The sequence below is a fragment of the Lepisma saccharinum genome, chromosome 29 (genome assembly GCF_977018435.1).
Source record: "Lepisma saccharinum chromosome 29, izLepSacc3.1, whole genome shotgun sequence".
In the NCBI taxonomy this organism is placed as follows: Eukaryota; Metazoa; Arthropoda; class Insecta; order Zygentoma; family Lepismatidae; genus Lepisma; species Lepisma saccharinum.
Genome location: NC_139257.1, coordinates 7205869 through 7221197, shown reverse-complemented (window position 1 = coordinate 7221197; position 15329 = coordinate 7205869). Strand labels below are relative to the sequence as shown.

General features: G+C 39.2%; 1 protein-coding gene across 1 annotated transcript; it reads left to right on the top strand.

The window, feature by feature from the left end:
• The first annotated feature begins 1689 nt into the window (after positions 1-1689).
• Positions 1690-2046, top strand: LOC145981191 (protein GVQW3-like). Its single transcript, XM_083114311.1, has one exon. It carries the CDS (start codon positions 1690-1692, stop codon positions 2044-2046), a length of 357 nt encoding a protein of 118 aa, XP_082970437.1.
• Positions 2047-15329: the final 13283 nt, after the last annotated feature.

The window sequence follows — 15329 nt, the reverse complement described above, 5'->3', positions numbered from 1 at the left end:
TGTAACCACCCAACTATCTCGAAAATGGCTCGTTTGCGAACCCATGTTTACTGAGACTTTTTTGCTTCTATTATCATGTACTTTCAACTGTGTTAGTTTGCGCTATTACTTATGATACACACTGTATATAAATTCATATTATGAAGAAACTAATTAAATTAAGTTGCTTTTAAGGGCATATTTAGGCATATTTGGCCATTTCTACATGATGGAGCATATTTTGATAGAATTTCGGTCATATTCAGCATATTATCGCTTTTCCAAAGAATATACAGCCATTTTCTAAGTGGATTCGTTCTTACTTCCATATTCACTCAAATTGAAATTTTTACAATTGAAGACTGAAATTGGTAAACGCTGTAAGTGCCACAATAATTCAAACACTGTTTTTCACGTTTAACTGTGAAATGTGCCATGCTTTATAATGTGGTAAACGTGAAATGTGGCTGGTAGCCGTCTAAGTAGTTCAAAGGACGTGTAAAGAGGTCACTAGTGTGCACGTTCTTACGGGCTGATGTGCGGAACGATGCGATTTCCCAACACTTTCTCTTTTGGCACTTACAACGTTTACCACTTTTAGTCCTCAATTATATGTCCCACCTTATTTCTTGAAAAATTGTGAAAAAAATTTAGATTTCTTCCTGCTTCAATACTGCTTTGGAGCCACGAGTAGTGCTACTAGGACCAGATAGAAGTTGTGAATAAAACTGTGAATAACTTTCATGGTACTTGTGGTGAAATGGGACAACAAGTGTTAACGAAAATGAGGAACGTTTTGGAAAACAAAACCAAAGGATATCATACATTGCGCTCCATGGCAAAAATTTTCTCTCGATACTACAGAACTTGAGCCGAATTACATCGAATAACGTAGTCCGCGTGTCCCACCCTTGAGAATGGAATGCCTATGAAGTAAATTGATTGATTGATTGATTTAGTTTATTTTACTTCGCGTTTTGTGCCTCTTGGCTAATTTGCGAAGATGGGGATGAGTGATGAAATGATGAAATTGATGAAGGGACATTCATAAACAACCAAGCCCGAGCGGGATTTGAACCTGGGACCCTTGGCGTTGCCTATAAAATCACTCTTTTGTTATAAAATCTAGCGACGACAGAAATGAAAGTGAAGGCGGAACGACGTTGAAGGAAAGGTGAAAATGTTAGCTATTGGGGATGCTATAAGTTTATGCTGTATACAGAGTGTCCAAAAATAATGTTTACACTATTTGAACGTTAACAACAGGAACACTAATAACAGCAAGTATGAACTATTTTTTACGTCACGTAAGGTACCTGAACCCAATATGGCCTAGTACCTAATATGGCCTATTTGCTGTTCCCAAGTAGTTACAAGGTTAATTCAACAAATGACGTTAGTATGTCATTTTGACTGTCTGAATGATGTGATTGATCTTGTTGGCTGTACCTATAGTACAGTAACTTGAGGACAAAGAAGCGAAATAGCCGGACCTTGCGATTTTGTTCTACCTGATCTAATATTGCATAGGAAAGGCATCACTTATTACATCTTCCAAGTGATACGAGGGATGCTGATAAGTCCTTAGCTTTGCCTCTACCCATTTTCCTATTTTAAGAATTCTTTTTTGTTTGAAAACTACATGTTTCTATAGGTTTGTTACCAAAAATCAACTAATGGAACTATTTCTTTTTCAGGTGATTAGTTAAGATGGCGGGGCAGTCAGTCAAGTTCAGTTATGTTGAGAGCAGAGCAGTGATCAAGTTCCTCTTCCTCCAGGGAAAGTCTGCAAAAACCATATATGATGAGATGCTACAAACAATGGGGGACCAAGCCCAGTGCTATGCTGCTGTTAAGAACTGGATTGTCAAATTTAGGACAGGACATTTTGTCACTGAAGATGAACCCCGCCGTGGGAGATCCTCCATAGTGATTGTGCCCGAAACAATTGAACAGGTGCATGAAATGATTCTCGCAGATCGACGAATTTCTGCTAAAAAGATAGCAGAGGACGTAGGCATACCCCGTGAACGCGTTGGAGTAATTATTGTCATCATCTTCACATGACAAAACTATCGGCCAAGTGGGTGCCGAAATGTTTGCATGCCGACCAAAAGCATGCAAAGGTGCTTGCTTCCAGAGACGTTTTGAGCCGTTTTGAGCAGGACGGCAATACTTTTGTGGAACGTTTGGTCGCGGAGGATGAAACATGGATCTATTTGTATGATCCAGAGACAAAAGACCAATCAAAAGAATGGCGTCACAGTGGTTCACCGAGACCAAGAAAGTTCCGTCTTCAAAAATCAAGTGCAAAGGTTTTTGCCAGTGTTTTTTTGGGATAGGGATGGGTTAATCTTTGTTAATTATCTACAACAAGGTCACACCATTACCGGGGCTTACCATGCTTCATTACTGGACAGGCTTCACTCAGAGCTGAAGAAAAATCGCCGTGGAAAGTTGTCTCGAAAAGTTGTCTACCTTCACGACAACGCATCCCTTCACAAGAGCAATGTTGCAATGCATTAGGGTTTGAAACCTTGGATCACCCACCCTATTCACCTGACCTTGCCGCATCAGACTACCACCTATTCCCAAATTAAAGAAACGCTTGAAGGGACAAAAATTCAGCAACATTTCTGGCGCAATTGTAGCTGTAAATGCATGGTTTGATACCCAACCTAAATAATTTTTTGCAGATGGCCTAAACAAACTGCAGGCTCACAGCAACAAATGCATCGAATTGAAGGGAGAGTATGTTGAATATATCCTTCATAAAACTTTAACTTTGTATTTTTTTTTCCTTAGGGAATCTAAGGACTTATCAGCACCCCCTCGTAGGTGTTTATATCTCTAGTACATATTATGATAGCTCATAATTTGTACTTTAAAACAAAGTACATAGTTTAGACTTTAATCTAAAGTCCTGTTAATAACGAAGGAAAAAATAACACTATGTAACGTGTACTCAATATGGCCTACATAGGAATATATCGTGAAAGACATGCGCAAATGTGACATGTGTTACTCTTATGTTCACGTAGTGCATGTGGAACTCACTAAGGATGATAAAGGACCTTTCATTTGGCCAAACTGTGATGTGTAATACATGGTCTTTTGGTTATACATTGTGACATGTGACTTCCTTGTTTATTGGTTTGTAAACAATGTTATTTCTTTGTGCAAATCTCATGTCATTATGTAAATAAAGTGTAAGTGTATCAATATACTTATCTAATTATAAAAGCAACGTAGTTGTACTATCTTTACAATTTCTGTTGCATTTTTGATGTGAAAGAACAAAATATATGACTAGGCCATGTTGAGAACATATGTACCCAATATGGCCTAAACGTAACTTTTTAATAAAATCTTCCCTGCACCCATGTTATTATTAGGAATTTGCTCGAATTTTCAGTAAACGTCCAGAAATGTTCCCTCTTTTGAATCTTGCTACTAGTTTCCGACTTTGTACACCACTAGAAATAATCGCAACCCTTAGGTAGGCCATATTGGGTTCGGGTACCTTAAGTTAAACTTATAAATGTTCAAAATGACCGCCACTGGCCACTAGCCACAATACATCATCTGCAACGCTGAACGGATCGACAAACAGCAGCTATGGTTCCCACGGGAAGGGAAGCACAGGTAGTTTCAATCTTAGATCACCCACCTCAGGTCTCCCACGTGCCAGTCAGCTAGAGCACGGCTGCTTCAAGATACAAATAAGTTCTCCATTTATTGCGGGGAAACCGAGAAAACAGGAGATACGCTAATGGGAGATCAAGGTGGACCTTCTCTACAGAAAAACATTCCCCAGTCATTAGAAAAAAATATTTCGACTGTTGATACACAGGGTGTCATTAAAATGGCGCCCGGGGACCACAGAAATGTACAGAGGACACGCAAATAAGCAACATTTTTCAGTAACATTTTTGTCGTTCTTGCGTCGTTTCGGCGCTATGAACGTATAAAAATAGGAGCCCGTTTTGCAGCCTGTATGTTGGCAACCCAACATAACGTTAAATCGCATCGGTAACGTTACTTCCTGTTGTGCAATTGCGTGTGCCAGTGTTGCAAGGACCATACATATTCTGCGAAAAGTGACACGCTACCAACCACATTGTGTGTTGCAAAACGTAGCGGGGAACGTGACCAGTAACCCAAAGGGCAAGAGAGCAACGATACGAAGACGCTGGAAAAACAAATAACGTATGCAAAAGAAAGTGGTGGATAGGAAAGAAACGAAACCTTGCCCCAAGCGTGTCTAAGGGCGGAACCAGGAATTGCTATCTGAGGGGGGCGAAGGGAATGCCTCAAGGAGCAAGAGGTTTTGGTTTTGAAAATTTTACGAATTGTACTTTTGTTTGCATAAAATTTGAAATCGAAGGGTCAATTCTTCTGCTCCCCCCCCTGCAGGTGCTCTTGGCTGTCAATGTTTGCCCCCCTTGCTCCTCCTAGAATGTCCCCCCTGTGGTTGCGCCACTGAATTCACATTGAGAAACCGATTTTATACAGATTTTTATTCAACGGAGTAATGCTGTACGCGGATCATGGCAACAAGCGATATCCATTGAACTGTGGAAACTTGCGGGCTGGCACTGCGAGTCAATGCAAGCGGTGTTGAGTTGACACGTTCCGCGTACAGTAGTTTTAAGCAGCGGCGGCTCAAGTGCCATGGCACTACCCTCAGAAGAAATTCATACGTCGCCAAATAAAGTTAAATGAATACATTGATAGTTTACAGACAGGGAGATTCGAATCTTGCAATCGGTCAAGCTGACGTGACGACCGCCCCAACCTCCTCACTGCATCGCCAGCTGTTTCGTTCGTACCCTCGCGAGCCAACATTTCGGGCCGCCGAAGAGCTCAGGGAGGTGCAGTCTGGCGTTCGGAAAAGTTCGGAACCATTCGTAAACCTCCACGGATGACGTCAGCCACGGGACATGTCAAAGACGAGCACCAGCAACGTCATAGTAATTCACACTTCTTCCGTGTTTTCGGAAATAAATTTGTTTTAAAAATCGAATGAATGTTCTGGCGTGTGTGTATAAGTAAATGTATATGTATAGAGCAGACTATATCTAGTAAACTGTGTCGCTGAAAGTTAACTATCAATAGAATTACATGTAATGAAAAGCGGGAAAGACGGCTCGGAGGTGGAGCAGAGAGGTTTATTCAGAATTTTCTATTTGAGTGGTGTAAATTCGTGTTTATGGGGGTGAAAAGTTATACTTTGAGCCAAAATGACCACAAAGTTGTCCTTTTTAAAACATTGTGTGGGGTGTTAGGGCGAAGTTGTTGGATAAATCACTGGGGCCGAGAAATTACAACTTCATGTTTTATAATCCAAAAGTTGCTTTTTTAGCACTTTCATCCTGTAGTGTCTGCAATTTCTTTACTTGTTCTTCAGCACATTTTAATTTCTTTTTCAGAGTTTCCAACACACTATCTTGTTGGAGATTGGGTATATTTCCAGTACTCAAAGTCTGTGAATTATGTGCCATGCAAATTCTTTTGCGAGGAGACAATTCTTCAAGTCTGTCCACTGCTCGCTTTCGAATCTGACGTTTATTGGCACGTAAACTCCGATCAATTATGCCATTTGGCTATTGAACACTACTACAATTCACCACACAACCACGCAAATGTATACATGGTACAGCTTTTCTATTAAGCTGCGGTCTACAGGTAATAATACTCAGCAGTTCTGCTTTTAAGTTCCGTTCGTAATCGGCATACAGAAAATGCGATGAGCACACTGTCGCTGTTTTGGTGTTAACAGGATCTAATCTCTTCACTTTGAAACCCACATCTTGCACGTAATCGGATCCTTTAGGAACGAAAAATAGCTTACACCCAGGCACGTATCCAGCAATTCCTTTCGACGAGGTGGGTGAACACCATTTTTTAAGGGGTATTGTATGTTTAAGGCCAGGTGGTGGCAATTTGATTCTAAAACTGGGGGGTTTGCAAGGAAAGTTTACTTTCTCTTGATAGACAAGGCTTAGCATTAAGAGGACATAGTGTGGAGGCAAGAAAATGGGGAGCAACAATCCCCTAAATCGTCGTCACTGTTTAAGGCTCTCATTTGAATCAGAACGTGAAATTGGGACATTTTTTTATGTTCACCACGAGACGAGACTTTGGCCTGTCTCGTCTCGTGGAAATGCTGTCTCGTCTCGAAAATATTCGTTTGTCTCGGGACACATGATCAATCTCGTCTCGTCTCGAATTTTTAAAAGCCTGTCCCGTCTCGTCCCGTGGGCAACACTAATTTTTTACCACTCGACTCCTGTTTCCATGCTATAACTTTGTATATAACCATCTCAGTATGTGTGTTTATCAATTTCTTCTGATCAGGATCAAACCATCTGTGTACCAGAAGTGCTTTTACGAAGCTGTTACACATACACGAGATGGACAATCCACTCGACAACGCGAGATTCAAGCTGTGGGCTGCGAACTGGACACAGGCAGTTCTCGAATATTTCTATCTGATTCGAGCCTGAACACTACTAATGTGTCTTGTCCTCCCATGTTTGCAGCTCTTATAAAAGCAGAAACCCACCAAATTGTTCATATTCAGGCATAACCACTCGCAAGTGTTCAAAATTGTCTGTCACAGCTTCCCCAGTCTCACACATCGGCACGAAACAAAGGAAATCTAGAATACAGTTGGATCGCGAAACAATTAATGCACAGTGAAAACCCTTCCGTTCCCAACACATCTAATGTTTCGTCTCCCAATATGGTTAAATGCTTACTTATTTATCTCCAGCGATGTGCCCAAGGGAGGGTTGGTGGGGTCATAGCCCCATTTGAACGTCAAAGACAGGAAAAGATGGCAAAATGAGGACTGACCACCAAAAATAGTATACGTAACCACTTTCCCTTCCGAAAATCCTGGGAACACCACTCGTTATCTCGGAAACATTTTTTGAAATCAAGTCCCCAGAAGTTTTTATGATTTCGTATTGGAGACTGAAGTAAAGCGCCTTGTACACGATTAAATAAATCATGAACAAGTCCTTGAATTGAACACTTAAAAGGCAATGAAGTCAGAAACAACGCAATTTTTCTCATTGGATCCAAGATCCGGTCAAAGTATATCTATTTAGGAATGGTTCTAATTAAAGCATATTTATCCTTATTATATTCTAGAATGTTCCGCAGATAAACGATTCATAGATATTGCCAGTAGTTCGACTCCTCTTATTCAAGAACATTCCCACTCGCGTCTTCCAGAGATTAGAAATTACAACGAATCGCCCTACGTGTGGAGCTACCTTTGTTGTGCAGCTTCCAAATACTAACAAGTCTCTACATTGTGCTCAAGTTCACTGCGACAGCACTGAAAGCTCAAGTAAAGTTTACGTGCAATATTATCAACAACAGGGTAATTCTCCGTCTTGCTTTCATAAGTATTTCTCTCCTTAAATTATCGTCACATTATTCAAGAAGATAAAAACCTAATTTTATGTAGTGTAAACTGAAAAATTACCTGAGGGGACTCGAGCCACCTGATCCCCATCTTGGATACGCGATAGTAACAATAACAGGGTTATAGAACATTCTCAGTCATATTATTGACGAAGCTGAAATCCTAATTTTATTTAATGTAAACTGAAACATTTCCTGGAGAGAGGGGGGGTCAAGCCCCCTATTCCCCACTTTGGATGCGTGCTATTATCAATAACAGGGTTACAGAACATTCTCCGTCTTGCCTTGATAATTATTTCTCTCCTAAAATTATCGTCACATTATCTTATTTCACACAAGAAACCAAAATCCTCATTTTATCTAGTTTAAACCGAAAACTTTTTCTTGGATATGTGCCTGTCCTGCTGTATTTCTTGCGTTGTTCGGGCACAAAGCAACAGCACAATTGCGTGGCATTTTCCTGAAATGTTGTTGTTGTTGAAAAAATTCTCCACTATCACACAAGAGCTAGAGAAAAAGAAAACACAAGGCACTTTCACGTTCCCTCACACAAATGCAGATCCTATAACAAGCGGAAAGGTCTGTGACAGCGTCAGTTCTGTCCCGTGAGTGACGTCAGGGTTGGGAACGCCCACGACCCTCTTTTTTCAGCTTCGGGAGGGAAGACTGCGCTACTTTCTCAACTATATTATATACTTACTTTGGAAGAGCTGGCCTAATCATGGACCTAACCAAGTTGACACACGTGCAGATGGTTGAAGAAGTCTGAGCGAGGAATATTTCCACCATGCCGAGAACAAAGTGGCAGGGGGCGGAGTTAGCTCATAAGAAACCGTGCCAGTCTTAGCCTGGCCTGGCGAGGGAACTTTCGCAGTGTTGACACGACACAGTTGCCATCTTCAGAAAAAGTCGCTAAATACGACTGGTTTGTAAGACCCGTTGCGGAAGTAATTTCTGCCTACTTTTGGAGAAACGAACCTAATATTTTTCCAAAGTAAAATGAACATTTTTGATAATAGATAGATGCACCAAGAGGACCATCCAGACTTTTTAAAAAAATATCCTATGATGATGCGAGTTTCCTTTTGCATTTCGACAATTTATTTTCATAACAAAGATATTTTCGACATCCAGTTAGAATACGTGCGCATGGGGGAGGAGAAGGTAATAGGATTTGTTTTTCCTTTCCTCTTGTAATTGTTGTATTTTTAGGGAAGTGCCCTGTAGTGTATAAAGATAGGTTAGTGAGTGAAGATGAATCGGATTAGTACGTTATTACTTAAACACATGTTTTCCACGTTACCAAACGAGGACAAGCATCTTGGCTAGTGGCGCAACCTCAAGGAGGGGGAGGGGGGCATTGCGGAGTTTTTTTTCTATTTTACTTGATCACGTTGGCACTACCCATCATAGTTGCCGCCGGCCGCCACTGGTTTTAAGTAGTTGTTTAGTAGTTTTCATTCCCTGTGATAGTTACCATTATACAATGGTTTCTACTTTATGTATTACCAACTTAAAAATAGGTACTGTCTTCCATGTCATTTATTTGCAAATTAAAAAAAAAATAGCTCCCTCCGCACCATTAACAGTTGCTGCCATGTGTTGAGAGTTCTGCACCTTCCAACCAAGCAGACGTACAGGGAGGTTCACGGCTCTGAGTATGTGCCTATTGCCTTGTGAAGCTAGGAAGCAAAAGAGGTACATACGGTGCCTAATCCGGTGTAGTTTTATTACGAACAATCTGGGCGAATTGTTAAATTCGAAGCATTGGGAAGACATTTATTTGAACGAAAAACTGCCGTCAAAAAGACACATCTAAAAATGTGGTGTACAGAGTAATTCAAAATGAACGGCCACATAAAGAAACCATACCTATGACTGCTGTAATGAATGTCATTCACAATTATCGATATAACATGAAAGGTGAACTCATCAAGTTACTTGCTACACGAACTACAAGTTTCTAGACATTCACAGATGTTCCATGTGGGCTCCGCCGACAGACGTCTAGACCACAGATTCTCAAACTTTTTTTTTACATACTTTTTTCCACAGTTATTGAAAAAAAATTAACAAAAATAAGTTTGTAAACAAACTGTCAAGCACAATTTTTGAGTTTTTATTGTAAAATCTCAGAGTTTCTAGTGAGAAGGATTTGCCTGCACAGCATGACACATTTTCTTGGTATCTGGTTGTGCACTTGGACCTTTCAAGCGGAGATTCGGCTCCAAATTTAGTCTATTTCGGTACTTGTCTTTTAGGTACACCATGGATGAAAAAATCACTCGCATAAGTATGAGGGATCAAAATCTTTATGGACCGTGTTTATAAACTTCACCAACAATGTACCCAGTCGTACTAGTGCAGTGGCGCAACCACAGGGGGGGGGGGACAGGGGAGACATTGCCCCCCAACCTTCGACGGAAGTCAATTCTAGGAGGAGCAAGGGGGGCAAACATTGACGGTCAAGGGCACCTGCAGGGAGGGCACAGAGGAGCAATTACCCCCTTCGATTTCAAATTTTATGCAATTAAAAATTTTCTTGCTCGCCTCGCTCGCAATACCTGCTTTTCTCAGTCTCGTCAAGTTCAGAGCCGTAGCTAGGGGGCGGCGAAAGTCAGTCGGCCATGGATGCCGAGGGATCTAAATGAAAATCAGTTGTAAAAGAGAGAATGTCATAGCGTCCAGTGAAATTAATTGCACCCTATTAAATCAATATTGTTTTCAATTGCAATTAGATTTAAAAATGTTCTTGCTCGCTTCGCTCGCATTATGGTTGTTTTCTGTAACATATTTAAATAATATGTGTTGTACGTATATATGTATTGAATAAACTTTGAATACGTACACAATTTAGTGTTAGCATGTTGCATATGTATTTTATGTCGTTCAATGTTGCTTATGTGTAAAACATATGTTGTACATGTAAATTATACATGTTATATGTACGCCAAAAAGAACTATCTTCGGAATGCATTTATCATTCATTTTCTGCCATTCAAAAATACAGTTTGTGTGCTTGTTTTCCATTATTAACTAATGTCAAATTGACGGTGTTGAATAAATATTTCAAGTAGTTTGTCCCAAACAAATGCTTTAGCACTGACATCTGCCCCCTTTATGTGTGATTTATGAATTGAATTGAATTGAATTGTTGTTTTAAGTCCACTTTCTGCACAGAAAGGCTAATCGGGACTGGACCTACAGTTTAAAGTGGAATCCGAACCACTGTGCCATGTGCCTCCACCGGGTATCGAACCCGGGACCCCTTGATTACAAGGCAACAACGCTACCACTGCGCTCTCGAGGAGGCCTGTGTGTGTGATTTATGAGGATAATAACGTATTTGATACTTCTACCACTACTAATAGTAGTGGTAGTAGTAGTATTAGTAGTAGTAGTAAGGCCATTATTAATGTTGTTGGTCTTATTATTATTATTATTTGTACGTTTATCCTGGTACTTGCCCCCCAAAACAAAAATTTGTTGTTGCGCCTCTGTACTAGTGACGTATTTCCACTTTAACAAATGTTTGTGGGCATTTTGAGTTCAAGAATGAAGTGGGTAGAGATATTGAACGAGTATTTCGTTCAAAACATATGAAACAAAGACAAGATTGATAAAACCAGCCTTATTTTCCTGTTGAGTTTTAAAGCTATGAAGTCTGAAACAACAAAGTCTGCTCTACACACCTACAGCAAAAGTGTTGTCGTGTGGGTATTCTCGACATTTCTCTTCCGAGCTGATCGCGTACCCCCTTCAAGTCGTTCAAGTACCCCTGGAGGTACGCGTACCACAGTTTGGTCTAGGCGATATTCCAGTTCTTGCCACACCCGTGCTAGCATAGCCAGATCAATTGAGTCGATCGCGTCACCTATCCGCTGCTGTAACTCCTGTGGAAGGTGGGGTACGAACACCTTGTCCTTTACATACCCCGAAAGAAAAAAATCGGAAGGCCGCGGCCCACCCAACCCCTCTTATTGGCTTTGGCGTTTTGATTCCTGCACGGTTGCATGCCCTGATGTTCTAGCTGCAAAACAAAATTTACCCGAAGTAGATTTGTCAAATAGTCTACGAGTTATAACATTTTTTTGTTAAATAAGTGCACAAATTTAAAATTCGCACCATCTTCCATACGTAACTTTGGAGTCGAAGAGGGGAGGGGGGTCCTGGGTGGGTGGGTTTTCTTCCACATGACATTTCAATGTTTTATCTCAACATCTGCCAGCGTTTACAACCTCACATACAAGTATGAAGGTCATAAAAGCACATGAACTTTTTAATCAGCACGATGGTCCACCAGTGGACCATCGGCTGACTCCGCCTATATTTTCGATGGTCCACCAGTGGACCATTGGCCGACTAAAGTTCAATATTGATTTCAGCCTGCAAAAAAATTGGATCCAACCTTTGCTGTACCTGTTGCCAATAAATGGTTTCCTGAAACTGTGTTGGTTTTTTTTTTAAAAAATAGGGAAACTTACTTTCTGGATGCGCCTCGTATTATTATTTTGAGACACTTTGTTTGGACCCTCCTTCGAAACATATTTCTAGATACGTGTCTGGTCATGGTGTAATCATTAGATTCTTTGTTAAATGAAGCACTTCTTATTTCTGTATATTATAAGAATCCATACTATTTTGTCCCCTTCTTTAGTAATTTTCCTTTCCGACTGGGTGCATTTTTTTAATTAACTTCACGCCTCCCATTGGAATTTATCAGAATTACGAAATTTCCTGCTTTTCTTTTATAATCTCCATTAATTTCTTTGACACCCACTGCAGTGAAATTCAACTCTTCGTAGAATATCGTGTTGAAATATTTGTGTAACTACAAAAGAAAAATCGAGCGCGTATTTCATTAACTTGAGACGCCGTGCCAAGTTTTCTCTACTAATGGCCATTATCGCAGACGAGAAGTACTTGGAGTTAGCAAATATATCAGAACTTGATTCCAAAATAAGTGAACTTAACCATTTATTTACGCTAAGTATGAGGAGAGAAATTCCCCTGGAAACGTGAAAAAAAAGAGAGTTAAAGAAAACTCGATATTTCTCATCTCATCTGCAATCTCGGCGGTTTCCTTTACATATTGAAGTTTCGGCAAGATTTGTGCCATGCCTTCTAATTTGTTATTTTCGCCATTATCATGTCTTCTTCTTTTTGGCACAGTTATTCATTTTGCACAACTATCCTATTGTCCCATTGTCGTATGTTATGTATAGTAGGATTAGTACGATAATGTTTATTCCATAATTTGATCTTTCCCCTTATCATAAAATCATGTAGATTAGATAAGATAAGATAAGATAAGATTTATTTCCATCCACTTGATCATAAGAGTACAAATTGCACTATGATATGGGATAGGTCAATTACATGTATAATTTTGAGTACAAAGGAATTAACACAGACTTAAGAATATTAAAAAGTATAAAAGAATATAAAATAACATAAAAAATAGAAGACAAATCAAAGGTTATGTCTATTAGTGAAAATAAAAATAAAATAAAGTAACATAAAAATTGAAGAAAAATCAAAGGTTATGTCTATTAATGAAAAATATGATCTAAGTACTCCTTTGCGCTATAAAACAAATACTTCATTAGCAAGCTCTTCACTGTCATTTTAAATTTAGTTGGATTATGGTTCTTGAATTCCTCTGGCAGTTTGTTATAAAGTTTTACACCTTGAAATCCTAGACCATTATGTGTTTTGGATGTGCGGACAGTAGAAAGGTGGAGGGAGTTATGCATACGAGTGCTATACTTGTGTATGTTCAGATTTTATTAGAAGATTTCAGAATTTGTATGAATAAAGTGCAATGTTTCTAATATGTACAAACATGGAAGAGGTAATATTTGAAATCCATTGAAAATTTGCTTTGTTGGGTTTGAGAGGGATACATTCTTCATAATTTTTAAAATCCGTTTTTGCCAAATAAAAATTTACTGCATTTTGGGTGAACTGCCCCAGAAAGAGATACCATATGTAAGCACAGGTTGAATCTGTCCAAAATATACTGTCCTTAAATCATTCTAAGTTAAAACATTTCTGAAAATTCTCATCATATAGCAGAGCTTGCTTCACTTTTCAGTTAAATTAGTAATTTGCATCACTTTTCAGTTAAATTAGTAATTTGCATGTCCCAAGACAGGTTTGTGCCTCTCCATACTCCTAAGAATATTATATCATTGCATTCTTTGAAAACGTCATTGTTAATAATTACATTTAAGTTTCTTGTTTGTTTTACTGGATTAAAATTTATTAGAACTGTTTTATTAATATTCAAGGAAAGCTTGTTGTTGTTTAGCCAGGTGTTTAGTTCTGTCGTTGTCAAAACGGAATTATTTAGAAGTTGCTCATGTTCCAGGCTTTTTACTATGATGTTTGTATCATCCACAAAAAGTATTGTTTGCGACTCTGATAAGGTTTCTGGAAGATCATTTATGTAAAGTAAAAATAAAACTGGTCCTAGAATTGAACCTTGTGGTACACCTGTTTTGAGGAACAATTGGTCTGATTTGATTTTGTTAATATCTACATACTGACATCTGTCTTTTAAATAAGAAGTGAACCATTTTTTTGCTAAACCTCTGATTCCATAATGGTGCATTTTATCTAGTAAAATGTCATGCTGTACCAAATCAAATGCTTTGGTAAAAATCTAAAAATAATCCATACACATGCATTTTTTGTCTGTCGATTTTAGTATGTTATTTGTAACTTCGAAAATAGCTTCTGATATTGATTTACTATTTTGATATCCAAATTGATGTTTGGATAAAATTTTGTATTTTTCTAAGAAAGTTACTAATCTATTTAGCCTAATTTTCTCTATTACTTTAGAGAAGACCGACAAAATAGAAATTACCCTATAGTTTGAGCATTCTTCTTTGATACCTTTCTTGAATAATGGTCTCTCCATTGATATTTTGTACTCACTAGAAATTACAACTAGAGTTTCCTGATCTAACATTTCCTTGATTTGAATGCTTGAAACGTATCTGTCTGCATCAGATATTACTTTCATTGCTTTATCTTGTACACTTTGTAAACTTCGCTGGTAAGAAGGAGGACTGTGTTGCCACACTACGCATGCATACGTAAGCATTGTCTTGATCAACATATGATATTGAAATGTAAGAAGCTAATAAGTTGTACACCAAACGGCGAAAGTAACAGTAGGCTAATTGTCCATCACCATTTTCACTACAGTATGTGTCAAAAGAATTGTATTTCTTAAAATAAAACAGCATGTAGAATAAATATAGAATGATAATAGCGATGAACAGTTTAGCTACTGTTTTCTTTGCCGTTGGCTGTACAAATTAATCAGTACGAACGATAACTGATCAAGGTCGTAGTCGGTTAGAAATCCTGCGAGCTCAAGGGCAGCTTGGATAAGGCAGTATTGTCTCGAGTTGAAATTAAAAAAAAACCTTTTCCTTCGAGCAGGCCTCATCTCCAGGAAGGTATCAACTCGGGGCAAGCCCCGGCACCTACCGACCTGTTGGGAAAGATGAGCCAAGGCAAGAGCTTAATAAATATTTTCCTGGAAATGGGTAGTCTTTATACTGATCGCAGGTCCGATTGGCGGCTGACCTACTTTTTGCTCCGATGAGTGTCAACAACCTCAGTTGCGAAGTAAAAGCTGTAGGGGTAACATCGCCCTGCCGTTACAACGTTGCCAAGCGTACGTCTGTTCTTGCCAGTTGTTTTTACTAGCTTGTTTCTACTGCGTCTTTTGTGTGCTAATTTTCAGTGCTTTGTGTATTATTGTACAACTTTTATCCAGAAACGGCCCTGATCAACTCTCTTCCTCCCACGTTTTACAGTACGTTTGGCAACATGCCGTGTAACCGACGCTCATTTCATTCGTGCCTTGTGACACGAAAATGCCCGATGTC